The sequence below is a fragment of the Patagioenas fasciata genome, chromosome 1, assembly GCF_037038585.1.
Source record: "Patagioenas fasciata isolate bPatFas1 chromosome 1, bPatFas1.hap1, whole genome shotgun sequence".
NCBI lineage: Eukaryota > Metazoa > Chordata > Aves > Columbiformes > Columbidae > Patagioenas > Patagioenas fasciata.
In genome coordinates this window covers 214088009-214114985 of record NC_092520.1, presented here as the reverse complement: position 1 = coordinate 214114985, position 26977 = coordinate 214088009, and the positions used below count along the sequence as shown (strand labels likewise).

General features: G+C 47.3%; 1 protein-coding gene across 1 annotated transcript; it reads left to right on the top strand.

Moving 5' to 3' along the window:
- Positions 1 to 104: 104 nt before the first annotated feature.
- KLHDC10 (kelch domain containing 10) lies at positions 105 to 26349 on the top strand. Its single transcript, XM_065829191.2, has 9 exons — positions 105 to 271; positions 16065 to 16286; positions 16799 to 16953; positions 19392 to 19540; positions 19994 to 20078; positions 20928 to 20994; positions 21543 to 21590; positions 23459 to 23598; positions 24538 to 26349. Exons 1-9 carry the CDS (start codon positions 157 to 159, stop codon positions 24745 to 24747), a joined length of 1191 nt encoding a protein of 396 aa, XP_065685263.1. The 5' UTR covers positions 105 to 156; the 3' UTR covers positions 24748 to 26349.
- Positions 26350 to 26977: the final 628 nt, after the last annotated feature.

The following is a 26977-nucleotide window of genomic DNA, read 5'->3' as shown; positions in this document are numbered from 1 at the left end:
TCCCTCCCCAACAGCGGCCTTCTCGCCGCCGTCTTCCCCCACCTGCCAAGAAGCCCGCGTTTCATAGGCCGCGTTTGAAGAAGCTCGCCGCTGATTGGGAGCGGGCCTGTCTCTGGCTGCCGCCTGGGCTCGCCCTGAGGAGGAGCTGACGGGGCCATGTCGGCGGCGGACGGTGCCCGGGAGGGCGCCAGGGAGGGCGCGGGCGGAGCGGCTGCTGGTCGCGGCCTCCTCAATCGTTTCGTGCAGCTGCCGGCCGGTCCGCGCTCGGCGGGTGAGTAGCGGTTGGGTCGGGGTGGGGGGGGGTGACCCCATCGCCGGGTGTGGGGAACCGGTGAACCCCCGTCCGTCATGGGCAGGGGAAGGTTTAGATGAGATATTAGGAACAATTTCTTCCCCAAAGGGCTGTGGTGCATTGGAACAGGCTGCCCAGAGCAGTACTGGAATCACTATCCCTGGAGGGTTGAACAGATGGAGATGAGGTTCTCAGGACATGGGGCAGTGCCAGGGGTGGGTTATGGTTGGATTCCATGATTTTGTGGGTCTTTTCTAACTTACACGACTCTGTAGACCTGGGATAGGGGTGTTGACCTCGTTAATGTTTATAAATATGGAAAGGGTGAGTGTCAGGAGGATGGAGCCAGGCAGTTCTCGGTGACAAGCAATGATAGGTCAGCTGGCAATGGGTGCAAACTGGAACACAAAAGGTTCCATTTAAATTTGAGAAGCAACTTGTTGTGGGTGAGGGTGGCAGAGCCTGGCCCAGGCTGCCCAGGGAGGTTGTGGAGTCTCCTTCTCTGCAGACATTCAAACCCGCCTGGACACCTTCCTGTGGAACCTCAGCTGGGTGTTCCTGCTCCATGGGGGGATTGCACTGGATGAGCTTTCCAGGGCTCTTCAACCCCTGACATTCTGGGATTCTGTTGCTGTGGGGGGACCCAGGACATCCCTGTCCCAACAGCCCCGGGATATGGGAACGCACAGGTACAGATGTGGGCAGTCAAACAGTCACAGAATCACACACTGGCTGGGGTTGAAGGGACCTCTGGAGATCATCCAGTCCAACCCCCCTGCTAACGCAGGTTCACCAGAGCAGATCACACAGGATCATGTCCAGGCGGGTTTGAATGGCTCAGAGAAGGAGACTCCACACTCGCTCTGGGCAGCCTGTTCCAGGGCTCTGGCACCTCCCAGCAAAAAAGTTTCTCTTCATGTTCAGATGGAACCCATTTTCAAATGGTTTTCGGCTGTTGAGGAGAGCACACAGTCTCATGGTTGGGGGTTCACCGCTTCCGTGACCCCAGGGGACCACAGTTCTTCCCTCCTCAGTATCAACACTTTGGGGGATGCTGGGATGCCCCAGATGGGCAGCATGTCACCATCCTCATGGACATGGGAGGTGAGTGCCCCATGGTCCCCAGGGCAGGCTCAGCCCCATCTCAGTCACCCCAGGACCCTGTGTGGGCCTGAGCTGAAAGGAGGTTGGTGCTTGGAGAGTGTTGGTCTCTGCTCCCAAGGAACAAGTGACAGGATGAGAGGAAACAGCCTCAAGTTTTGCCAGGGGAGGTTGAGGTTGGATATTAGGAAAAAATTCTTCATGGAAAGGGTTGTGAAGCAGTGGAACTGGCTGCCCAGTGCAGTGGTGGAGTCACCGTCTCTAGAGGAGTTTAAAAGATGCGTAGACAAGGTTCTCAGGGACGTGGGTTAGTGCCAGGGTTGAGTTAATGGTGATCTTTATGGTCTCTTCCAACCAAAATGATTCTATGAGTCTATGACAGTGACACCCCCGCACCTCCAGTCCTAACATTTTAGGATTTTGGGCTGGGGTGCTCCACAGCCATGGGATGGGTGATCCTGGGAAGGAGTCCAGGCTACCAGATGGCCCTTGGATGAGACATCAGCCCCATCCTGTGCCCTAGGAAAGGTGGTTCTTTCTCTTTTCCACCTTCCTTTGGGCAATGTTGGTACGTGAGGGGGTACCCTGTAGTCTCTGGATGTGTGTGTCACCCCAACAGCTCCAGGATATGAGGGGGAGGAGGCTGAAGTTACCCCAAAATCACAGGGTTGGGGCGATCACCCCCGTCCTAATACTGGGAGGGACGTGGGGCACCCCATGATTCTGTAATGGGTTATTCCCAGTTGGTTTGGGTTATCCCCTCCCCTCAAGGGCCCCACGTTGCTGGGGTGCTGCTGCCCCAGAGGTGGGTACCCCAGACCCAGGACACCCTTTTCTGTCCCCACTGCCCCTGGCCCCACTGATCAGATCCCTTGCAGGGGGACATGGAGCCCCTTGGGGGCAGGAGCCTGAGTTTGGTGTGTCCGGAGTACTGATGGCAGCTTGGAACAGGCTTCCAGACCACAGTCCCTGTTCCCATCCCTGTCACAATCGGGATCTTCAGCAAAAACACCTCCGAGCCTCACACGAAACCGCTGTGAATTTGCCGAGTGGCTCCACATCTATTTTGGGGCAAATTCTCAACCATATTTCCTTCCTTCTGCGATAAGGACCTTTTTTGGTAACACAAGGGCTGCTTATCTTTACGTTCCAGAATTTTAATCATTGTCTCAAGCAAACCAGTTGCACATTGTCCTAACATTGTAACGATCCCTCTTTTGGCTATGGATTAAATCCTGATGTGGAATCCTCCCCTCTGCCACCTACACAGGGGCAGACGCTGCAGCCCCGCGGACAAACTACCCCCGTTCAGCTCAGCCTTAGCACTTAAGTCCAGCCTTAGCAAAGCCGAAGCTGACTGTCAGTCTCGCTAAAAAAACTACCTGATGGAAAAATCCCATTTGAGTCGATTGCTGGAGTTTTCTCCTCATTTGACACCTGTTAAAGTCCTATTTATAGAGCTCCAGCAGCTGCACTTACACAACCATTGAGATAGAGATGAATATTTTTTAGAGAGGAATATTTTCTTTTTCCCCCTCCTTCCATTTCCTCCCACCAGCTTTGTTTTCTCACCCCTTCAGTTCTCTTTCCGAGTTTCCAGAAGGCGTTTCTTCATTTTCCCTTCGCCTCAATGCCCTAGCCTCCTTCCATAAAGCACGCTGTCTCCTTTTAATCCTCTTTTTAAAATTAATTACTGTCCTGAAAGCACGCAAAGAGCTCAGAGCGCACTTTGATGTCGGATGTTTTCGCTACGAGCCCTTTTGCTCCTGTGTGTCGTTTGAAGTAGATCTGGGCGATCTCTTTGTTAAACACACGATCATACACATTAATTTAGGTGTCGCTTTTGTCGCGTTCTCCTTTTCCACCTACTTCTGGAGAAGATTTTAAACTTCGGACACCTTTTTCATGCTGGAGAATTTTGTTTGCAGGGGGAAATGGTTACACACGGTGAGCTGGGCCAGGGTTGTGCTGCCCTGTTCGCTTTCTCAAGCGGAGTATTTCCGTCGAGGGTTTCTCAATAGCGGCGTTTCTCAAACAGGGTCTGCAAAACAGTCTCACTGGTGGTATAAGAGCTAAAAAAATCAGTGAATTTTTTGTGTTTTTGCTGCCTCGTGATGGGTAAAATTGTATGTTGGAGAAGGGAAAGGAAGGAACTATTTTTAGGTGTTTGTAAGCTTTAGAAAGATCCAAAATGTCAAATATAGGTGGTGTGTGGTTTGTTCTTCTCCTCGTTGGAAATCTTCCTGTCCACATTTAAATTTTATTCAGTGTTTTCATCAGACTCTTGGGGTTAAGTGGATAGAAACGATCTGGAAACCTAAATATATCTTTGCTTCTCATGTGCTCAGCATTGATGCTCTTGCCTTGAACTATAATTTTCCCAGTGTACCAGTCACGGTTCAAAGTTTCTAATGTGTATTTCAAAACAATAATAACAGCAGCAAACCCCAAATATCCCAAATCCCTTTGAAACAAGCCCGCAGCCACATCGGATCCCTGGAGAAGCGAAGGTTTGAGGGGGGAACCTCATCCCAGTTTTCCAGCTCTGAAGAGGATGAGAGTCTCTCATCACAAGGAGCTATGTGGAGGAAACAAGGGGCAATGGGGACAAGTTGAAACAAGGGAAGTTTCACCTCTGTGTAAGGAAGGCATATTTTACAGTGAGAATAGTCACTGGAACAACTTCCCCAGGGCCATGGTGGAGTCCCCATCGCTAGAAGATCTCAAGATGCAACTTGGACGACTGGAGAGGGTGGTCGATAATCCCATCTCAGCCCCTTATACCATGAGAGGTTGGACCAGATGGTCTTTCCAGGTCCTTTCTGATCTGGACTGTTCTATGGTTCTCATTTTCCAGAATTCCTTTATTGTCATTTCACATTAATTAAAAAAATAATAATAATCAAGGAGCACTCAATTTTATTAGCACAGAAACACACCACAATCTATAATATAGATATTTCTGGGGCAAACGCTTCCTCTTTTGCTCTGGTTTCTCAATAAGGACAGTTCACTCATGAGGACTCCTGATTTTATTCTCTGCTCTTGTGTATTTTAAACCTGTTCCTGTTTAACTAAGCACAGGAAATAGAATCACGAGAATCATTTTGGTTGGAAAAGACCTTTGAGATCATTGAGTCCAACCATTAACCAAGTCCACCTCTAACCCGTGTCCCTACCAACAATAAATCACACGTTTGAAATGCCTCATTGCTACAAAGAGGTTTGGAAACAAAAGCCCCTGAGAAGCAGGAGAAAGAAGCAAAACCATTCTGGACGTTGATCCAAACCCGAAAGCTCTCACAGCTGGATGCGAGAATGATCGTTGTCTTAGAAACGTTGCTTTAGAGACTTCAGATATTTGAAAAGCTCTTGGCCGGCAGCCTGCGGGTTTTAAACCTTGTTCTCGGCGACACATTCACATCCTGCTCATCCAAATGCTTGTAATTCTGTGAGTTACAAACTTCTTTAGTCTGGCTGGTGTGAAGAAGGTGAGGCTTTGAAGACCAGAGTCAAAGTCAATATTGACTTGTCCTGTTCTCTCTCAGGAGTCGGCAGCGCTTTGGCTTCAGCCCTGGACCTAAATGTCCTTCAAAAGCCTTGCAGAAATCATCAATAGAAAGGGAGATACTGAAACCTGTTATTCTGCATGTTGAAAAACTAGGTAGGAGGGAAAATAATGTTGATACCATCTTTAGAAAGCTTTAAGAAGCAATAAAGAGGATGCGTTGGCACACCTGAGCTATCAAAAGCCACACTATGTTAATTAACTTTACATCCTCTAGTTATTTAGTTTATATTTCCAAAAATAGCACTTGAACTACAAATTATAGTAGTAACGCTAATGATATAGCAGCGTGATATAAGTGTTGCCCAGGGATTAGCAGGATTGAATATCGCAGATTGATGGAAGGAACTAGCGTGTTTGGAGCAAGTGAAGACCCTGCACCCTGATAACAGGACAGTTGATACAGTTGTGACGCAACACTCGTAATGTTCCTTTCCCCGTTAGCCCGACGGGGAGAACTTGAAGAAACTGAAAATAAGGAAACACAGACAATAAGCAGCAAAACTGCTTAAGCTTTATGGAAGCAGGAGGAAGCAAAACTCAGAGGCCAAAGCATCTCGCGGTAGGAGCCAGAGGATTCCAGGGGGTATAAAAGACGTGGCCAAAATTTGTCTGTCCTTCTAAATGAAGAACAGCCCAGGAATCGCAGCGAGGACTTGGCAGCTGTCCTGGCCAAATCGCTTGGATATACGTGGTGCTTGTGGGTATGAGCATCCAGAAGCAGCTCATTTAAAGATCTTTTTAAAATCAAATCACCTTCCCCTTCCCTAAGATCTCACTTTGAGTTTTGTTGCGCTGATTTCTTGCAGCCTGTGCTTTGTAAATGGCCCTGTGGTGGATATAAAGATTCAAATAGGCTGAGGAAAAAAGGGAGATGATCAAAAGTGGTGCCGGGGTTGCTGTTTTGGGAGGTGTTTCAGGCCATGTCTGGGTATCTGTTGATTATGCTCCAGGGATACATAAACCCGTGCTTTATTGCAGGTGGTCTGGAGGAGCGGGAAAAGGGGCTTAATTTGAAATACTTCAGCAGAATCATCAAATAACAATTTGAGCTATGCATAAAATGAAGAGCATTCATGTCTGTACCTGCAATTAGTTTTCATCAGTAAATATAAAACCAGGTCTGCAGTTCTAAGAAGAACGTGGCTCTAGATGTGAGTCTTTAACCAGACTGAAAACTGAGAATATTCAAACCACCAGCGCTTTGATTGCAGCCCAGGAATCTGCTTTTTCATTCTAGCGATCTGTTTGGGCTGCCTTTGCTTTTGTAGCCTGATCCTTGCTTTTATTTTGCTGTTTAAACTGGATGAGATCCTCAATATCGATCTGGTTTAGGTTACCTCGTATTCCATCCATCAGATTACACAAGAAAAATGATGCGGTTTATTCAAGGAATAAACTGGGAGCTTGTGCAACGTAAGTGCTACAACAAAATCTTGAATCCAGACGCTTTCTCTCTGCGCCCTGGGCCAGCTGTTCCATCTCGTTTGATAATATTACTCAAGGAACTACGCATTTAATCAGCATTAAATCTTTAATTCTGCAAAGTAGAATTAGGTGGTGGACGCGTGCGGTCGCTTTGTTAGGTTTGCGTTGGAGGTGAAAGCTGCCACTTGGATAAATTGGGCTAAATTTGTGTGTTATTGGTGACCTGGTGTGTTGTGCAGCGCGGTTGAGGTGGCGCTCTAATTAATTAACTTAAAAAAGGGCGTCTAATGTCGGTCATAATGATTTGGATCCAGCCATCATGAGCTTGTGGTTGAGCTGCCGTCATATTAATAGATGGTGTTTGGGGTGTTTGAAGCAAAGTTCATTTAGCAATAAGAATCTGTCAGCTTTTAAGTGATGTTATCTCACAATTTTCAAAGTCTCGTGGTATTTAAAGAACTTTGAGGTTTGACGCGTTGATGAAAAACACGCTGCGTGTGTGGAGCGGTTCTTTCAAATGCATCTTGGATGGAAAAAGAAACACAAAAAACCCCCAAAATGGTTGCTTGTGCTTGAGATTTTGCTTTTTTTGGATGTTTTATCATGAGCCGAACAAAAGGAAAATAAAGCAAAAGCAAGGATTTACGTATTCTCTGGAGAAAGCCACGTGGCGTAAGGAAAATACAGATATTTGAGGTCAGACATGGCCCTGAGATTTGCATGAAACCTTTCACGTTGGCTTTTAATTATTATTTGTGGCTTTGAGTATCGTTGGAGCAGGTCCAGAGAAGAGCAACAAGACTGGGGAAGGGACTGGAACACAAGCCCTATGGGGAGAGGCTGAGGGAGCTGGGCTTGTTCAGTCTGGAGCAGAGGAGGCTTAGAGGTGAGCTCAGCACTCTCTAGAACGACCTGAAGGGCAGTTCTAGCCAGGGGGGATTGGGCTCTTCTCCCAGGCAGTCAGCAATAGGACAAGGGGGCATGGGCTTCAACTCTGCCAGGGGAAATTGAGGCTGGAGATTAGAAAGCAATTCTGTGCAGAGAGAGTGGTCAGCATTGGAATGGCTGCCCAGGGAGGTGCTGGACTCACCGGCCCTGGAGGTTTTGAAACTGAGATTGGCCATGGCACTTAGTGCCATGATCTGGTCAATGGACCGGAGTTGGACCAAGGATTGGACTGGGTGATCTCTGAGGTCTTTTCCAACCCAGTCCATTGTGTGAAACAGTGAAATAAAAGCAAGGATCAGGCTACAAAAGCAAAGGCAGCCCAAACAGATCGCTAGAATGAAAAAGCAGATTCCTGGGCTGCAATCAAAGCGCTGGTGGTTTGAATATTCTCGGTTTTCAGTCTGGTTAAAGACTCACATCTAGAGTCACGTTCTTCTTAGAACTGCCAGCCTGGTTTTATATTTACTGATGAAAACTAATTGCAGGTACAGACATGAATGCTCTTCATTTTATGCATAGCTCAAATTGTTATTTGATGACTCTACTGAAGTATTTCAAATCAAGCCCCTTTTCCCTCTCCTCCAGACCACCTGCAATAAAGCACGGGTTTATTTATTCCTGGAGCATAATCAACAGATACCCAGACATGGCCTGAAACACCTCCCAAAACAGCAACCCCGGCACCACTTTTGATCATCTCCCTTTTTTTCTCAGCCTATTTTAATCTGAGGTCTTTTCCAACCCAGTTGATTCTGTGGATCTCTTAGCTGTGTATTCCGAACAGAATCGACAGCTCTCCCTAATTTCTGGTGCCTTTATCATACGCGCTTTTGGTGGACGGCGATGTCTTTAAACGGCCGAATGAACAAGCAGTAAAACGATTGTGTGAAACAAGCAGTACATGGGAAAAACAACAAAGCTGCATTGTCAGGATCTTTCCATCATTCTGAATCTTCAGCGATCCTTTAAGGCTGAAGGAATGGAGGCAAAACTTTAAAATCAGCATTTGTGTCTTGGCATCTGTTGATCTGACCCTGCAAAAGGATCTTATTTTGCAGCCTTAGCAAGGAACCACACGTGATAGAGTTTAGAAGCGAGGCGTCACGAAGCTAGAAAGTCATTGCATTTGCATCTACAAAGCAAGAACCCACAGGAAAGGGTGTGTTTTTACAAGAGAAATACATTTATTTAGTCCTTCCCCTGCCATTTCTGCTCTTTGTGGCCAAATCTCTTTTTGGTTGCTGCGATGACAGAAGATCTTGACCTATTTCCATTTCCAGAGTTGCTTTTTAAGCCTAAGGTTGGTTGCTTCGCTTCCCTCATCTCCTTCGCTCCTGTCACAGAGGCACCCCGAGGTTCATTTAAGGGACAACAGGGTCCAAAACAACTTCTGTTAATCCGGTGAGAAACAGGGTTTTAGCACTCCAAAAGTGACTTGAATACAGGTTTGGATATCAGTTGAGGAAAATTATTAAGGGGCAGCAACTAATACAACAGGAGGTCCAGAGAGTGCATGCACGTGGCTTCACCAAAAACAATGCCGGAGCCGTCCCTGAGTCTGGGAAGAGTCCACACTGCATGAACACGGTGTGGGGTTATTGTAAAGGGATACACGTACTGGTATTGAGTACGGAAAGTGTGCGCTCGCAATCCCGCGAGGGTAAATTTATAATACACTCGCAATCCTGCGAGGAGAAATACACATGCAAATGTGCACAGAATATTATACGTGCTTATGTGGAAGCACGGGAGGAAAATACACTCGCGATTATGCGAGGAAATAATTAATACACGTGCTCGTATTGAACACGGAAAGTGTAAATACACGTGCAAATGTGCATGGAAAGTAGATACACTCGCAATCCTGCGAGGGTTAATTTTACTCACACCCGTGGCAACAAGGCAAGCGGAGTCTCCATCCCGGAGGGGGGTTCGGCGGCAGCATCTCACTTGTGCTCCGAGAGATCCGCGACAAAGGATGGAGTCTTGACAAGAACCCCATATTTTATAGCCTGATCAGATCTGACTGTAGGCATTCCAGAAGCTTCTCTGCACCCCCACCCTGGCTGTGGGTGCCCCTGAAGCTCCCAAACATCCCCCACCCTGGCTGTGGGTGCCCCTGAAGCTCCCAAACATCCCCCACCCTGGCTGTGGGTGCCCCTGAAGCTCCCAAACATCCCCCACCCTGGCCGCAGATGGAAAGGTTCATGTGAGCTTCAGTGGGAATGTTAAAGGCATCTGTGCATTTCGGTTTTGCCAAGCTAAGGACTTTTGCCTGATTTCTGTCCATCATCGACTACCATCAAGAAAAATAAAAATTATAAGACTTTTTCACACATCTTACATACAGGAAAGCGTGAAGGAGTAAAAATGTATAATTGTCCAAAATGTGGCTCCCTGGCACCTCAGTACTCCCTTCTGCTTTCTCTTAATGGCCCTGGTCAGGGTGCTCTGGGGCCAAACAAAAGAAGCCGTCAGCCTCAAGCAGCAGAGAGAGAGGGAGATGTGTCTACTCCTTCCATGATGAAGGAAGGAAGGGGAGAGAGGGCGTTTGCATTCAGCCACAGCTCCCAAAGAATCTAAGAATCATGATTATTTCCACTGCAGGTTGCTTTGGCTGCTCATCCTCATACCTGCCCCTGGCCATGGATTATTCTCCTTTGTTCTTTCTACTTACAGGTTTCTGAGCAGGTGATGGAACAGCTCAGAGCTTTGGGCTCTTCCTTCCGAGGCCGGTTGGGAAAGAGAGGCGGCGGTTGTGGATTTACCACCTCGAGCAAACCCATAAAGCACAGTAGCGATAAGAGAAAACTCCCTTAAAAAGAAGAATTCAATCCTGCAGAACCTGATGGTGTAGGCAAAACCTCACTGTCCGCCAAGAGCTTCTTATGGATTAATAGATTTACGTGGGTTTGGTTTGGTTGTGGATTTTTGGAGGTGTTTCTAGCAGCATGGTCACACTCAGAAAAAGAACAGTTTTAGGCCTACTGTCAAAACAACTTCACATTCAACTCATTCATTGCTTATCTCTAAGAAATTAATTCAACTAATTAGACCTTTTCCCCCTTGGTTTTATTTCTTTTTAAAGCCAACTGGTTAGCTGCTAACTCAAATAGCAGGTACTCCCCTCTTGTTTAACCCCGATGACACCAGCCTGGGTTATTTTTTCCCTGCGGTCATAAAAGGACGATAATCAAATGGAAAGAAAACACCTTTGTTCTCCAGATCTTGTCTTTTTGCAGCGTTTGAAGCACCTCTCACCTTCCGTTTGTGCTGTGTGGGGTTCGACGCTGCCGCTTGGTGCTTTGTGGTTTGATTTTCTTCTTCCAGAACTTTATTATAGAGCTACCAAAAAATAGGAGAGAAATCCAGGAGATCTGACTTGTCTGGGCGTGCTGGTGGTTTTTATCTTGCTCTGTAACTTCCACTGATGCTGAAGGATTTTTTGGGTTCGTTTTGTTTTCCAGTCTTTCCATAGATTTCTGTAGCTGTCAAGGTCCCACACTTGGAATTTAATAAACTTTTAAGCCTGTTTTAGTTGGAATGGGAACAATATTTATGGTGCAATTCAGCTTTGTCCTCCCCATAACAGAGATGCTTTGGGCATCCATTCCGGAGCATTATGCTTTTCACCTCTAAAATCAAGGGTTTCTTTAAATTAATGACATCTCTGTTTTCTCCTCTTTCTTGCTGTAGGTATATTCTGTATTCAGAGATTTTGGAGAGGCAGAAAACAAACGTCTCGCGCATCATTTGCTGGGCTGCGTCACATCATGAAACTCGGGAACAGATATTCCTGCTGATCTTTTGCTTCCTCTCCTTTCATTCTAATCAAAGCTCTTGCGGGAGATGATTTCAATTAGGAATCCACTTGAACGAAGTCCATCCGAGCAGCTCCCTCTGAAATCACCCACTTGAAAAGAGTGACGTTAACAGGGTGTTAACAGATCAGCGCGTAGCAATGAGTTTCAATCAGATGGCTTAGTCTGAAATTAGGACTTTCCTTAATTATGTCTATGTCACAGTGTTTCACAGAATCCCAGAATGTCCGAGGTTGGAAGGGACCTGGAAAGCTCATCCAGTGCAATCCCCCCATGGAGCAGGAACACCCAGCTGAGGTTCCACAGGAAGGGGTCCAGGCGGGTTTGAATGTCTGCAGAGAAGGAGACTCCACAACCTCCCTGGGCAGCCTGGGCCAGGCTCTGCCACCCTCACCCCCAACAAGTTGCTTCTCATATTCAAGTGGAACCTCTTGTGTTCCAGTTTGCACCCATTGCCCCTTGTCCTGTCACTGGTTGTCACCCAGAAGAGCCTGGCTCCATCCTCCTGACACTGCCCCTTTCCATATTGATCCCCATGAATGAGGTCACCCCTCAGTCTCCTCTTCTCCAAGCTCCAGAGCCCCAGCTCCCTCAGCCTTTCCTCCCACGGGAGATGCTCCACTCCCTTCAGCATCTTTGTTTCAACTTCATTCTGTTCGTGGAGCTGCTTATTCTCTGGAAGTTTTATTGTTCCCGTTTCCCTTCCCATCCTTCCGTCCTACTTCGCTTTGGGGTATTAAACTGGGCGAGCAAGCACGTTCCAAATTATATCCATCCGCTTCAAACCAACTTTGTATACGTAGGTTTATGACCTATTTCCCACAGATCCATCTTGTCTCAATACATTGTGCTGCCACTTTCCATGTCCAGCATCAAAGAATTCATCACGACGCCTGGTGACTTGGAATTTTTCACGGTGACGGTGCCTTGTGGTGCTTCATCTTCGGCTCTTCGTTAATCCAGGCCAGGTTCAGCTCTGGGAGAGATGGGTTTGCTAATTAGAGTAGGAGCTCAGCAAACCCTTGCATGTTCCACATTCCTGCACCGTCTAAAGTTTGTGTGATGGGCTCGTCCCGCACTGCCGATGCTGGAGCAAAAGCAGATCCAGAGGTTGCACGAAGAATTTCAGTAGGAGACGTGAATTATCTGAGAAAACATCATTAAATGGAAACGTGGCTCTTTGTTGGAGGTGCAAGTAATGGAGCTTGTTTGCTAGAGACATTAATCTCAATTAACTCTTGAATAGATTCAGCTTTTACAGGTCTCCTCTTTAAAAAGGTGGGACTAGAGGAATCTTTTCCTTAAGATTTTCTTCTGAAGCAAATTAAGGTCACTCCAGTGAACAGAAGAGTTTGGTGACAGTTTAACTCGGTTCATTGATACATTGGCAAGTGCATGGGTCACTCAGAACATAGTGTCTTCTCCTGTTTGATGGGTAGATACGTCACCTTCTCTTGGCTTCAGCAAGCGGGAGGATTTAGCCCATTGAGAAGGGGTTAGTGAAGAGTGAAGCTCAAAACCAACCGGCTGGAAACATGAAACCTTTGGAGAAAAGTCGGTCCTTACGCGTGGAGCACGGTGTTGAGCCAGCGCAGGTGGCATCTGCTTCAATAGAGCTCAAAATCTGTTATTCTTAAGCAGAGCAAAATGAAATTTCGTGTGTTTGTGGCCTTGAGCTTTTGGAGTCGTTGGCAAAAGTGGTGGGAGCTGGTGGCAGAGGTGGTTTGATGGTCCTTTCACATCGTCTCGCTTGGGTACCTGTGAATATCTGATGGACACCAGCTCCGGCTTCTGATGCTCTTTCCGTGTCTTGAAAATATCTTGAAAAAAATCATGTTTTAAAGATAAGAGGTGGGTTTTTAGGTTGATAGGAAGAAGTGAAACCAGCTGGGCTGTGTATGGGCCTAACCTACCCAGCTTCTTATCTCTAGGACCTGTGTGCATCAAATATTGATCCCTTTCTGTTGAAACATAACAATTCTGGGGATTTACGGCAAAGTCGGGCGTCTTCCCATTTTAACTTTGAGTGGTGAATGGCAGAGGTGGCCTCCTTGATTATTTTTGTAATTAATTTTCTTTGAATTTACCTCTTTGTTGGCTTGATATAAAACTCAGTGTTATTCTCTCTGGAAAATTCTCATGGCAGGTATTACAACTAGAGGGAAAATAGGATCTGGAGTTAATGGAATATTTGAACTTGTAATTCCCTAACACCGTTTAAATTCAACGGGTGATTGAATTAAATCCCCAACCCCCTGCAAAATGTGTGTGTCGGTGCTCCCTGGAATTAAGCTCCCATTTCAGTTCTTTCAGGTCTATTTTTTGGAGGTTTTCAAGGCAAACACAGAAGAAGAAACAATGAGGACGAGCCCAGTTTTCCTCTATAGGCTGCAGAGAGGTGGGGACGCTTCTCAACCACCGTTTTGTTCACAGATCTCCAAGATCAGATGAATTTCTCTCTTCAATCATCCCTGATTATGAGTCTGAACAATCACCTTGATTGTAAATACCTTTATTGTCAGTGAGCCCGCTTAGGAAAAATGAATCCACCTCTTCGCATCAAAAAAGATCCGACCCTAAAAGGGCTGATAATAAAAAGCCAAAAGGGATGATGTTTCTCTTTCCCTTTGTGAATCACCTCTAAAATATGTAATATTTGTTTAACCATTTAGTCCAGCACGAGACCAGTAAATTCCCAGCTGCTGCTATAAATACGTGTAAAATCCACCCTCTTGTGTGCGAATGTCTGATGACACCGCGTTGTCTCAGCAACCAGGGCAAAAATTACAGACTTTTCTGCTAATTCCTTAACTTTCCCCTATTTTTCAGCCAGTGCTTATTAGCTTTCTGCATGGTGGCTGCTGCGAGACACAATCATTACTGGAAACAACCCAAATCTGTCAAAATTTAACCACAAGGAGTTTGTCTGAACCCTGTATCACAGAATCCCAGAATGTCAGGGGTTGAAGGGCCCTGGAAAGCTCATCCAGTGCAATCCCCCCGGAGCAGGAACACCCAGCTGAGGTTCCACAGGAAGGGGTCCAGGCGGGTTTGAATGTCTGCAGAGAAGGAGACTCCACAACCTCCCTGGGCAGCCTGGGCCAGGCTCTGACACCCTCACCCCAAACAAGTTTCTTCTCGTATTCAAGTGGAACCTCTTGTGTTCCAGTTTGCACCCATTGCCCCTTGTCCTGTCATTGGTTGTCACCCAGCAGAGCCTGACTCCATCCTCCTGACACTGCCCCTTTCCATATTGATCCCCATGAATGAGTCCCCCCCTCAGTCTCCTCCAGCTCCAGAGCCCCAGCTCCCTCAGCCTTTCCTCACCCGGGAGATGCTCCACTCCCTCCAGCATCTTGGTGGCTGCGCTGGACTCTCTCCAGCAGTTCCCTGTCCTTCTGGAACTGAGGGGCCACAACTGGACACAATATTCCAGGTGTGGTCTCCCCAGGGCAGAGCAGAGGGGCAGGAGAACCTCTCTGACCTACTGACCACCCCCTTCTAACCCACCCCAGGTACCATTGGCTTCCTGGCCACAAGGGCCCAGTGCTGGCTCATGCTCACCCTGCTGTCCCCAGGACCCCCAGGTCCCTTTCCCCTACACTGCTCTCTAATAGCTCATTCCCCAACTTACACTGGAACCTGGGGTTGTTCCTGCCCAGATTCCAGACTCTACACTTGCCCTTGTTCTATTTCATTACATTTTTCCCTGCCCAGCTCTCCAGCCTGTCCAGGTCTCTGATGGCAGCACAGCTTCCAGTGTCACCGCTCCTCCCAGCTTGGTGTCACCAGCAAACTTGCTGTAGAGCGGCTTAATTTTGGACAAGAGTTGGAGCTTAAAGCAGCAGCAAACAGGTGATGTGATTAAGCAAAGCTGCTTCTGCTGAGTTAAAATTCATTATTCAGCCTGGACAAATCATTTATTTCACCTTTCCTGGAGGAAAGACGCTTGATGCCTCACTTCTTATTGCTCCGCGCGTCTGATAATTGTAACAGGCTCTAAGAAGAAAACACAATGGCTCTTAATTAGGTGCTTCTCTGGGTCCTGTAAGGTCCAAAAAGAGCTGTGAGAGTGGCTGGGTGAGGAAAATCACTGGATTTTTGGGGCGAGGAGTCTTCAGGGATCGTCTTTTGGCATAAAAACTCTTTATCATCAACTGAAATGAAGCGGGACTGTCTTGAGGTGCAACAAGCAGAGGCTTTCCTTGAGTCACACATCAAAATGGTACATTTTAGGGGACTGTTATGTCTCCTCAAGGTGAGGCTTAGAGTTTCTCTCATTGTTGTATTACATAAAAAACCCCAATTTTCGAAGCCTGGTTTAGCCAGCTCAAGATGTCCCACGTGTCTCACAACCAGCTCCTTGTTGACCTAATTGTTTAGAGAAAAGGGTGTTGCAAATGCCTTTATCTACGAGCAGATTTTATTTGCTGTATCAAATCCGTCTTGCTTAATATTTGGGCAGCCTGAGGTGAAAGAGCCTCATTGAGATAAATGATGTCAGGAGCAGAAGAGAAGAAACAAGGAGAAGGTTTGTGTAGGAGGGAGAGAAAATCGTTATTTTCCTTCTTTGTTCCCATAGGGACGGCTTTAAATATAAACATTTTGGAACCGTTTCCTGAGTGAAATCTGCCGTACGGAGCGACAGAAGTGGGGAATTTGTAAGATAGCTCAGAAATAGCGTTTACGGAAGGATCGCCACGTGGGAGGATTGTTGTTGTCGACACTTCGGGCAGGTGTGGTCCAGGGATGTGATGAGACGGTGACACAAGTTCTCCCCATTCCTGCTCAGAGAGGTGGATCTATTGTCACAGACACATTTCTTCTTGGCCGCAAACATCTTTTGTATTCCTGACCCTCCAACAAACTCACCTCCTGAATCTCTTTCACCTTCTCTTTGCCGTAGGCCATCGATCGCCCCCAGCAAGAAGTGGCCATCGTTGCGTGGCAGATAACGCCAACTTGTACGTGTTCGGAGGCTACAATCCTGACTACGACGAGTCCGGCGGGCCGGAGAATGAAGACTACCCGCTCTTCAGGGAGCTCTGGCGATACAACTTCGCTACAGACACCTGGCATCAGATGGGCACTGAGGGCTACATGCCCAGGGAACTGGCTTCCATGTCACGTACGTATGGAAATTCAATTCCTACGCGCCTCCTTGGGAAGCTATTTTAATCGCTGTCCCTGGTGGAATGTCAAACTGGGCAGGATCTGGGAAATCTGGATCCTGTTTCCAACTCTTCTGCAAGTTTGGGTTGGTTTGGTGTATTTTTCTTGCCCCTTTCGCTCGGGTTGAGGCAGAGGGGAAGAAAAACAATCAAATATAAGAGATAGTCTTCAGGTATTTAGCTCGATAGTTGCAAGGCGCCTACACTTTGAGCACTGAGGTGCCCAGTGCAGACATCTCAGAGCATCCAAAAATAGATCTCTTTGTTCCCTAGCCATTTTTAAAAGTAAGACTTTGGTTACCATGGTTTTAGCTTGCATTCTTTCTCTTTTAGAGCATTTCAAATGCGTAGTGTGAATCGTAAGATATTTGAACAATATTGAACGCTCGCTGCCTACTGTCTCCGGAGCGGAGTTGTTCTGTTTTGCTGCGTCTCACAGCAACGAGGATCTCTGTTCTGTCTCTCTTAGTTGTATTACACGGCAACAACCTCCTCGTGTTCGGGGGCACCGGGATTCCCTTCGGGGAAAGCAACGGCAATGACGTCCACGTCTGCAATGTCAAGTACAAAAGATGGGCTCTGCTCAGCTGCCGAGGAAAGAAACCCAATCGAATCTACGGCCAGGTACAACGGATGCTCCTCATCGAGGCGCTTTGAGTGCGTCTGCACTGCGGTGTCCCAAAAAAAAGGGGCCAGAGCACGGAGATCTTTTCTCTGCTGGTAACCAGAGTTGTGCTCTGTGTACATAAGAGTAAGGAAAGGCAGGTAACATTCATAAAGAAATAGAGGGAAAGTGTAGAGTCCTGCATCTGGGCAGGAGCAACCCCAGGTTCCAGTATAGGTTGGGAAATTACATATTAGAGAGCAGTGTAGGGGAAAGGGACCTGGGGGTCCTGGTGGACAGCAGGGTGAGCATGAGCCAGCACTGGGCCCTTGTGGCCAGGAAGGCCAATGGTACCTGGGGTGGATTAGAAGGGGGGTGGTCAGTAGGTCAGAGAGGTTCTCCTGCCCCTCTGCTCTGCCCTGGGGAGACCCCATCTGGAATATTGTGTCCAGTTCTGGGCCCCTCAGTTCCAGAAGGACAGAGAACTGCTGGAGAGAGTCCAGCGTAGGGCAACAAAGATGATTAAGGGAGTGGAGCACCTCCCTTATGAAGAAACGCTGAGGGAGCTGGGTCTCTTCAGTTTGGAGAAGAGGAGACTGAGGGGTGACCTTATAAATATATAAAGGGTGAGTCACATGAGAATGGAGCCAGGCTCTTCTCAGTGGCAAACAATGATAGGACAAGGAGTAATGGGTTCAAGCTGGAACACAAGAGGTTCCACTTAAATTTGAGAAAAAACTTCTTCTCAGTGAGGGTGACAGAGCCTGGCCCAGGCTGCCCAGGGAGGTTGTGGAGTCTCCTTCCCTGGAGACATTCAAAGCCCACCTGGACACCTTCCTGTGCGACCTCACCTAGGCGTTCCTGCTCCAACAGGGGGATTGGACTGGATGATCTTTCGAGGTCCCTTCCAATCCCAAACATACTGTGATACTGTGAAATAGAGCCCTCTTGGTTCTTTGAGATTTCAAAGGAAAGGAATAGTTTCCTTATAGCTAGAAAAGCCAGAATTTGATAACTGAATGCCAGCTGCGGTTGAATGAAAAGGTATGTTTGATTTAAGGAGCGGTTGGTACTTTCTGGAGTTGCTTTCTAAACTCCTTAAAGCCTTTAAAACCCCAAACTATAAATGAAAGCAGAGTTTAGTAGGTTTTATTTGCATTAGAATAGCAGCTTTTAAAACTGCCCATAATGGCTTGGACGAGCATGGTGCACAAAAGAATAGATTCGCTCACAGGAGGAGCGCCGGCTTTTGCTGTGCTTTCCAATATTGCCAAGGTATTTGTGGTGGAGACATTTAGAACTCATCTCCTTTCTCACTGAGATGTGCACCTGACACTTGGGCAGGGCAGATTGTCTTCCCATTGTCCTGTTGGGCTCGAGTTGGCCTTTGGCAAGCAGGCGGTTGGGAGCAGGAGCCACGTCTCTGCGTCAGGGAACGTGGCCTCAGCACCTTTGCAGTTCCCATGGGCTGATAGCCCGTGTGCTTTGGAATTGCAAAATAGGTTAGACTCGAGTAGAATAGAATAGAATAGGAATAGAATAGAATAGAATAGAATAGAATAGAATAGAATAGAATAGAATAGAATAGGAATAGAATAGGAATAGAATAGGAATAGAATAGAATAGAATAGAATAGAATAGAATAGAATAGAATAGAATAGAATAGAATAGAATAGAATAGAATAGAATAGAATTGAATTGAATTGAATTGTTTTGGTTGGAAAAGACCTTTTAAGATCATCAAGTCCAACCGTTATCTCAACACTGCCAAGTCCTCCTCTGCCCCGTGTCCCTGAGAACCTCATCTCCATCTGTCCAACCCTCCAGGGATGGTGACTCCAGCACTGCCCTGGGCAGCCTGTTCCAATGCCCCACAGCCCTTTGGGGAAGAAATTGTTCCCAGATCCAACCTCAACCTTTCAGGCAGTTCAGAGATCAGAAGGTCTCCCCTCAGCTCCTGTTCTCCAGCTGAACCCCCCGCAGGTCCCTCAGCCACTCCCATCACACTTGTGCTCCAGCCCCTCACCAGCTTCATTATCCAATGTGTTTGGAGCGTTTTCTGTTGCGCTCAATCCCTTGGCTGGCTGATAGCTGGTTTGTAAGATTCTCCATATCAGTATCTATAAGGTCAGTGTGGAAGAGTTTCAGGTGAATTGTGCTTTGGTTTGAGCTCCTGCCACACAGATCCATCTTCTCTGATGCCTAAAACTCAGCAGCTCCACTTCTAAGTCCTCACCTTGTGACCATGGAGTTACTTTCTATTCCTCCAGATCCCCCAGCCTCCTCTTTTGTTTATCATCTTTATTTGCCCTTCATATTCCTCCTGAACGTGTCATTTTGTACATTGTAGGTAGCATTTTGCAAGCAGCATCTTGCTTTGGGACGGCAGGATTTCTCTCTTTTTCCAACGCTGGTGTCACGCGTCCTTTCTAACTGGTTTCTCCCTGTCACCTTCCAGGCCATGGCCATCATCAATGGTTGTCTCTACGTGTTTGGAGGAACAACTGGTTACATTTACAGTACCGACCTGCATAAGCTGGACCTCAACACGAGGGAGTGGATCCAGCTGAAACCAAACAACATGTCCTGTGACATGCCGGAGGAGAGGTGAGAAGCTGAGAGCTTTTATACTGGGGAATCACCATGTTTACTGGGAATGAGAAACTGAGGGAGCACGGACAGGCTTCTGGGCAGGTTTTTGGCTGTGAACCTTGCACATCCAGTGCTCCAGCAGGAGGAAGGGAGATCAACCAGTGACCATCCTAATGAGAGAAGGAACTGGAGTATTTACGGCCATCACAGCGCTCTGTAAATTGTTGTATTTCACATCTGTGATGCTCTGCTCTCAGAAAATGCCTTTCAAGCTTCTGAGATGCTGCTTAGATCGCTCATGAAAGCTTCCACATATTCTGAAAGCTCCCGGCCTGAGCGATCCAACACAACCAGGCCCGCGGCGTCTGCTTAAACCACTCACATTTGGTTGTGTTTACCAGAAAGCTTTGCCGTTGCTCACCTGCACTGATTTCTTGTGCTGCTAAATGTCCTTCTTTGTACCTTCAGGTACAGACATGAAATCGCACATGATGGTCAGCGGATTTACATCTTGGGAGGTGGAACTTCGTGGACGGCTTATTCCTTAGATAAGGTGAGACGATCAGAAACCATGACATTTTCTACAGTGAAGTGTAACCAGCACCTTCTCTTCACCTGGTTTTGCCTGGAGAGCTTGGTAAAAAACAATAAATAACTAGGAGCAGATTGTTCTATTTCTGTCAAAACTGCTGTTGCCACAAACGCATCCTATTGACTTATAAATGGTGCATCTGTGGTACCCGCTGATCTGCGAAACAGCTTCATTTCTGTCGATCTGTTCTCAAAGATTCTCCTTTAAAAACACTTAGGACGTGTTTCTAGATGTTGTATTTGTGCCAAAACAGGAAAGCGAAGGAATTCCTTGACGGTGAATTCAGATATTGAGATGGTGAATCTTCTCCTTTATTCGTATGCTTTAATTTCCTTCCTTGCAAACATTTTTCTCCAATATAGTTTGGAGAGGGAAGAGCGAATTCATCTTGAATGCCAAAATGATAAAGAGGCTTTAAATAGCGCTCCACTCTTAAACTATTGCCATAGTTTGTGAGTTTTATCTCTCCATTCTCCGCATCTTTTTCTCCTTATGTGCAGTATGAGATAGATACTTGGAAATACTTCAGAGAACTGGAGGATGTGGGGTTTAATTGTTGTAGCTTTTTAAAATCAGGATTCTTCTTCTTCAGCTGTGGGGCTCAAATGGCAAAGCCTGAGGTGAAAGCTTTATTAACCTGGTACTCTTTTTAAGGTGATTTGATACCTGCTTAGTCACTGGCTGTGATTAACTGCTTTTGGTTTTACCCTCAATTAATAAAAGGTGTTATTTATAGTGGCTCCCTGGGTCAGAGCCTGTAACCGCATCACCGTAGCGCAAGGAGCTAACAGCTCCTCTTTCTCCCTTCAGATCCACGCGTACAACCTTGAAACCAACACCTGGGAGGAAATTGCCACAAAACCTCACGAGAAAGTCGGTAAGTCCGGAATTTCACGCGTCTTCCCCTGAAAACGAGTGGCCAAGATGCAGTTTTCTGGCCGGCTGGAGGTATTTTTCATAACCTTGTTGCGCAGGACGTGATTTTAACGCTGGATTTGAGGTCCTGCTCGTTTGGAGCTTTAGCAGTGAGGACCAAGCTGTCTGAAGCATATTAGCAATTTGGCTTCTCTCGCTGGGTGGGGAAGGTGATAGTGGTTGGCTCTGCTCCCAGAAGAAGATGCACACATCATCTCTTCTGTGTCTGAAGCACCACGTGCCGGCCTGCTTAGCAGCAGCATTTTCTCTGCAAAACTACCTGCTGCTGGAATCTGAGGAATGAGATTCCAGCACATCCAGTAGGAGACAAACCTTTCGAAACAGCCAATTGCTAAATAAAAGATGTTATACATGTGACTGTAGTAAAGTAGAAGCCCCTTGTAAATTAAAAAATTACTCCTATCCATGATAATATGTTGAGATATAATCACTGCTTGCCTAGCCACTTTAAAACAACTATAGTTGAAAGTTCTTTTTCATTCTCCTCAGGCTTCCCAGCAGCCAGAAGATGCCATAGCTGCGTGCAGATAAAAAATGGTAAGATCTGCCTCTTGAAAATCGGTGTATCGTACACAAAGTAGCAATGACAAGCCTGAGAGACACTGGCCTCCGAGAGATGTGTGAGAGAGCTGCAGGGCACACGTGTCTTTTCTGGACGAGGATTTCTCGGTAACAGGCCTTAAGCTGCCCACTTGGCACCGCTTTCCATACAAGGGATCTTGTTGCTGTAGGCAGATTCACTCCCGTGCTGCGCTGTCGCGCTCTGGAATTCCGCAGTATTTTAGGCAACACGTAAATCTCACGTGGCCACTTCAGTGTAAAATATCATGTATTTTAGCCACGAGTGGCCACTGTGCTTTGCAACGTGTTGGTTGCAAGCTCCTGAACAGGGATGAATGATGCTCCTGCTGCCGCTCGGTGACCTCTTAGCTTTACAGTTGGCTGTGAAACACAAAGTGGGGCCAAGTCCTGGAAGCCAAGTTCTTCAGACACAAGGTTGTTCAAGGATTTCTTGGGTAGGGAATCCTTTTTGTGGTGTTTTAAATTTGAGGTGCCCATACGGAGTGGATTATGAGGCAGTAGCAGAGTTTGCACATGAATCTTTCCAGTGGGCTGGACTAGATGACCCTTCCAACCCAAGCTATTCTATGATTCCATGATTCTCTAGCAAAGTGAGGCTGTTTTATATGTTAGGAGCTTCACAGAGCTTAGCAGAGCCTTTTGTTTTTCACTTTGATCATCCAAATGTTCTTTCTTGCTGTAAATGACCAGCTTAGAGAGGCCTCTGCACGTGCAATTACCCACAATTTTAAATGGTAGAATGTTCCTTCAATCAGACTTGGGTCTCTCCCGTAGCCTCGTTGTCCTCCAGGAACACATTCACCTAAACATGATCCAACCCAAGTTGCTTGTAATGGACAGAAGAAGCAGTTGCAATATTGATCCTTCATTTCCAAACTCAGATCGATTTCTCAATGCTGTATGTTAAAGGGTGGAGTGATACACCTGATTATATTCCTTAGGGGTGCTAACTGTGCCAATAAAAGTGAGGCAAAGGCTGGGAGATGCTTCCAGTTGCCTTCCTCAGCAGGACGAGCCTCTGACAGGCAGCAGGACGAGGAACTGGAGCCATGGATGCTCTTTAGGGGTTTAAAACCACAAGAATTGTATCAAACGCAGGTGCCTGTGTGTGTGTCCGCTCTGGTGAGACCCCCCTGCAGTGCTGGTCCAGCTCTGGGTCCTCAGCACAGGACACACATGGACCTGCTGGAGAGGGGCCAGAGGAGCCACAGGAATGATCCGAGGCTGGAACAGCTCTGCTGGGAGGACAGGCTGAGAGAGTTGGGGTGTTCAGCTGGAGAAGCTCCAGGGAGACCTTTTTGCGACATTTCTGTACTAAAAGGAGCCCGTAAGAAAGATGGGACAGACTTTTGAGCAGGGCTTGTTGCAATAGGACAAGGGGTGATGGGTTTAAACTAAAGGAGGGAGATTCAGGCTGCACATGAGGAAGAAATTGTTGGCTGTGAGGGTGGTGAGAGCCTGGCCCAGGTTCCCAGAGAGGTGGTGGATGAACCATGCCTGGAGACATCCCAGGCCAGGCTGGACGGGGCTCTGAGCAACCTGAGCTGGTGAAGATGTCCCTGCTCATGGCAGGGGTGGCACTGGGGAAGCTTTGAAGGTCCCTTCAACCCAAACCACTCATTGATTCTCCAGGCGGCCTCTGTGGTTATGACCAGTACTGCGATTGATTTGGGAGGTACCAAGAGCTTGTGTTGAGGTAAAATAATTGTTGATCGTAAATCCATTTTGGAAAGGCGATCGCTGACTTCAGTGACCACGTGTTCAGCAATCAGCAGATGAAGGACGGCTGGGCCCGTAAGCAGCGTGCGTCTCCTCTCTTACAGATGTGTTCGTTTGCGGAGGCTACAACGGAGAAGTGATTCTGGGAGATGTTTGGAAGCTGAATCTGCAGACTTTCCAGTGGGTCAAGCTCCCCGCCGCCATGCCGGAGCCGGTGTATTTCCACTGCGCTGCCGTCACCCCCGTAAGTGACTCATTTCTTTCCTACGTAGCTGAAGTTCAAGCCCTTCACCCAAACGCTCTGACGGTTGCGTGGGCTGCAAACAGCTGAACTGATGTCACCAAGGAGGTGACCACTGCATGCAGCATCTTCAGGGAGCCCGAGGGCTGCTGTGAGGTCACTTTAGTGACACCTTTTACTACTATGGCTGGTTAGAGCGGCCGCACTCAGTGTGTGCTGCTTTCTACAAGCACCAGTGTAGAATTTCAGCTTTTAATTTTCAGCTCCAAGGAGAAATTCCCCATGTGAACAGCAATTCCTGTTTACAAAAGGGAAAAAAAGCATAAATAATCCCCCAAGTAAACTGGTTTTAGCCTCCTGAGAACAGCCTAAATTGAAAGATGAGCGGGTGAGCAGCCCTCTTTGGAATTACTGGAGCTGTTTGCTGTAACTAGCAGCTGAGACCTGGGGCTGATTGATAAACAGGCTGCAAAAAATTGATTTAGCTGCAGCTTCAGCCTCCATCAGCTGATTGTCCCCTTTGGGCAGCGATCAGGTTCTTTGGTTCTAAGAGCAATAATCACCTTGTTTGGAGATTGTTATAAATACAACTTTCTCTGGGAAACTGAGAAGGGTGTTTCTCAGGCAGGTGGGTGCCTGGACAGCAGGAATTCCCTTTTTTTGCCTGTATACTCTCAAAATAGATCAACAGCTGAGCTTTTCCCCTCTCTCTGCATTCCTGTGATTCCTGGAGCCAGCAGTGGGGATGCAGCATGTCATTACTTTAGCTGAAACATGAGTATGACCCTCCTGTTATCACCACACAAAGGTGCATGAGATGCTGAATCTCACAACTGAGAATCCACAGAAGCAAATCCTCATCTTTCTGGCCATGTCGCTCCTCAGCACCTTCTGGTTTGTTCTGTGCTCCGTGTAACTGTTCTTCCCCCATTTCCCACCCAGGCCGGCTGCATGTACGTTCACGGAGGGGTGGTGAACATCCACGAAAACAAACGGACTGGCTCGCTCTTTAAAATGTGGCTGGTGGTGCCCAGCCTGCTGGAACTGTCCTGGGAAAAGCTGCTGGAATATTTCCCCCACTTAGCGACTCTCTCCAGATCTCAGCTTTTGCACCTCGGACTGACGCAGGGACTCGTTGAGCGACTAAAATGAGAATATTCCGCACTACGATGGAGAAGCCCCGTCCCACCCCCCTATTTATAGATAACCGTGGATGATCTTGCGAAGAACGTGGAGGAGCCCGCTCAGCGCCTTACTCAGCAAATACATCGATGCCTTTCTAGAAATTTTTACGTTGTCAAAAAGCCACTTTTTATTTATGGAGCTCTCAATTACACCTTTAATCAGATGCACTCTGGGACTGATCCATAACTTCCAGCCATCAAAGCGTCATCAGCACACGCTTGCAACTTAATTGGGGAGGGTGGGGAGCTTAGCGAATGTCTGAGTCCGCGCTCGCATGTGGTGCATTCTTAGTATTTTCACCAGGTGTACGTAACAGAACATTCAGCGCAGAAAACAACCTGTTCTTAAGCTTTGGGTGATGCTCGTCCCCGTAACGTATAAAAACTGAGAAATCCCACCGCTCGAAGGCTTTGCATGTGTTTCATGGGTGCGTTCCCATCTCGTTGAGCTTCACAAGACGGCTGGAACGTCGCGGCGAGCGAAGCTTTTCACCGGCGCAGTGTTGCGGTCAATTGGAAACACCCCGTGTCCGCGTTCCTCACCTTCTCCTATTGAAAGGTTTGCTGGGCAGGTGGCTTAAAAGTGACCACTACTGTGTAGTTTACTCAGAGTGGTGATGGGGAAGGGAAAATGTTTTCCTGGAGCTTTTTTAACCCTTTCTGCTCACTCTGAAGGAGCTACTTGCAAATAATCCCCCGTAGATTTCAGAGCTGTCTTTGTGTTGCACAACAACCGATGTGCAGGTTTTTCTGTTCTTCTGGGGGTAGGGATGTTCTTGCCACATGGGGTTTTACTGTGGGGGCCTCATCGCAGGAAACACAGCGGCAAAGAAAAAGGGAGGGGAAACATCTCTCACAGGGATGTTTGTCTGTCTGTCTCATCTTACTTCATATACTGTGATCTGTCTGTCTCATCTTACTTCATATACTGTGACATATGTAAGTGACCATCAAACTCTGAGCAGCTCCACTTCACCCGCATAAGTTTGTGCAAAATCCTTTTCCTTTGGAGACCATTTTTAAGTGCCTTTTTAATTTTGTTTTAAAATCAGCTTTACCCAGTACCTTCCCCTTCCATCAAAGGCAAAGCTTCGACTCTGGGGTTTTAATTTCTTGTTAAGACGTGGCATTTCTGTTTAAATAAACCATAGCACAGTCTTGTTATTAGTCTGAACAGCAATGGCTGATCAAATCACTGCTCCCTCTCTGAAGGAGTTGAAGTTTTAGCACTTGCCCCAAAATTAAGCTTCCCCTGCTCTTAGAGTGACATTTTTTCCCCCTCTTCTGTACCATCAGTTGCTTTTATTTCTTTGCAAAAGCTCAGAACGATAAGTGCTGGCTGGAGAAGGTGGTGGCAAGTGGTTGTAGCTCTTGGATCCATCCCCTCCCTTGTACCTTTGCAGGACACGCAGTTTATGGGCTGTGCTTAACTTTACACCTTCTGGACTTGAGCTTTGCTGGGACTTTTCTGCCAGAACAACCAAGTCCTACATGTGCTGGATCTTCCCTTGCCTACTGTCAGGAGCATCTCCCATCATCACCACGGCAGAATTAAAACCATCCAAGCCTTGACCTCTGATCAAGCAGATTCTTTAAACTTTAATGTCGCCCTTGCTCTGGCAGCTTTATGGGAACAAACAGGAGCTTCTCCCTGATGTGACGACAGGGAAGAAGGGGGTGGGTATTACAGAATCACAAAGTAATTTGGGTTGGAAGAGACCTTTAGGATCATCAAATCAAACCATAACCCAGCCCTGTCCCTGCCCCATGTCCCTGAGAACCTCATGTCCATCTGTCCAACCCTCCAGGGCTGGTGACTCCAGCACTGCCCTGGGCAGCCTGTTCCAATGCCCCACAGCCCTTTGGGGAAGAAATTGTTCCCACATCCAACCTCAACCTCCCCTGGTGCAACTTGAGGCCGTTTCCTCTGCTCCTGGCGCTTGTTCCTGGGGAGCAGAGCCCGACCCCCCTGGCTCCAAGCTCCTTTCAGGCAGTTCAGAGATCAGAAGGTCTCCCCTCAGCTCCTGTTCTCCAGCTGAACCCCCCAGCTCCCTCAACCGCTCCCATCACACTTGTGCTCCAGCCCCCCAGCTCCGTTCCCTTCCCTCCACTCGCTCCAGCACCTCAAGGGGTTTCTTGGTGTGAGGGGCCCAAAACTGCCCCCAGGATTCGAGGTGCTCATCCCCATCCTGCTTCAT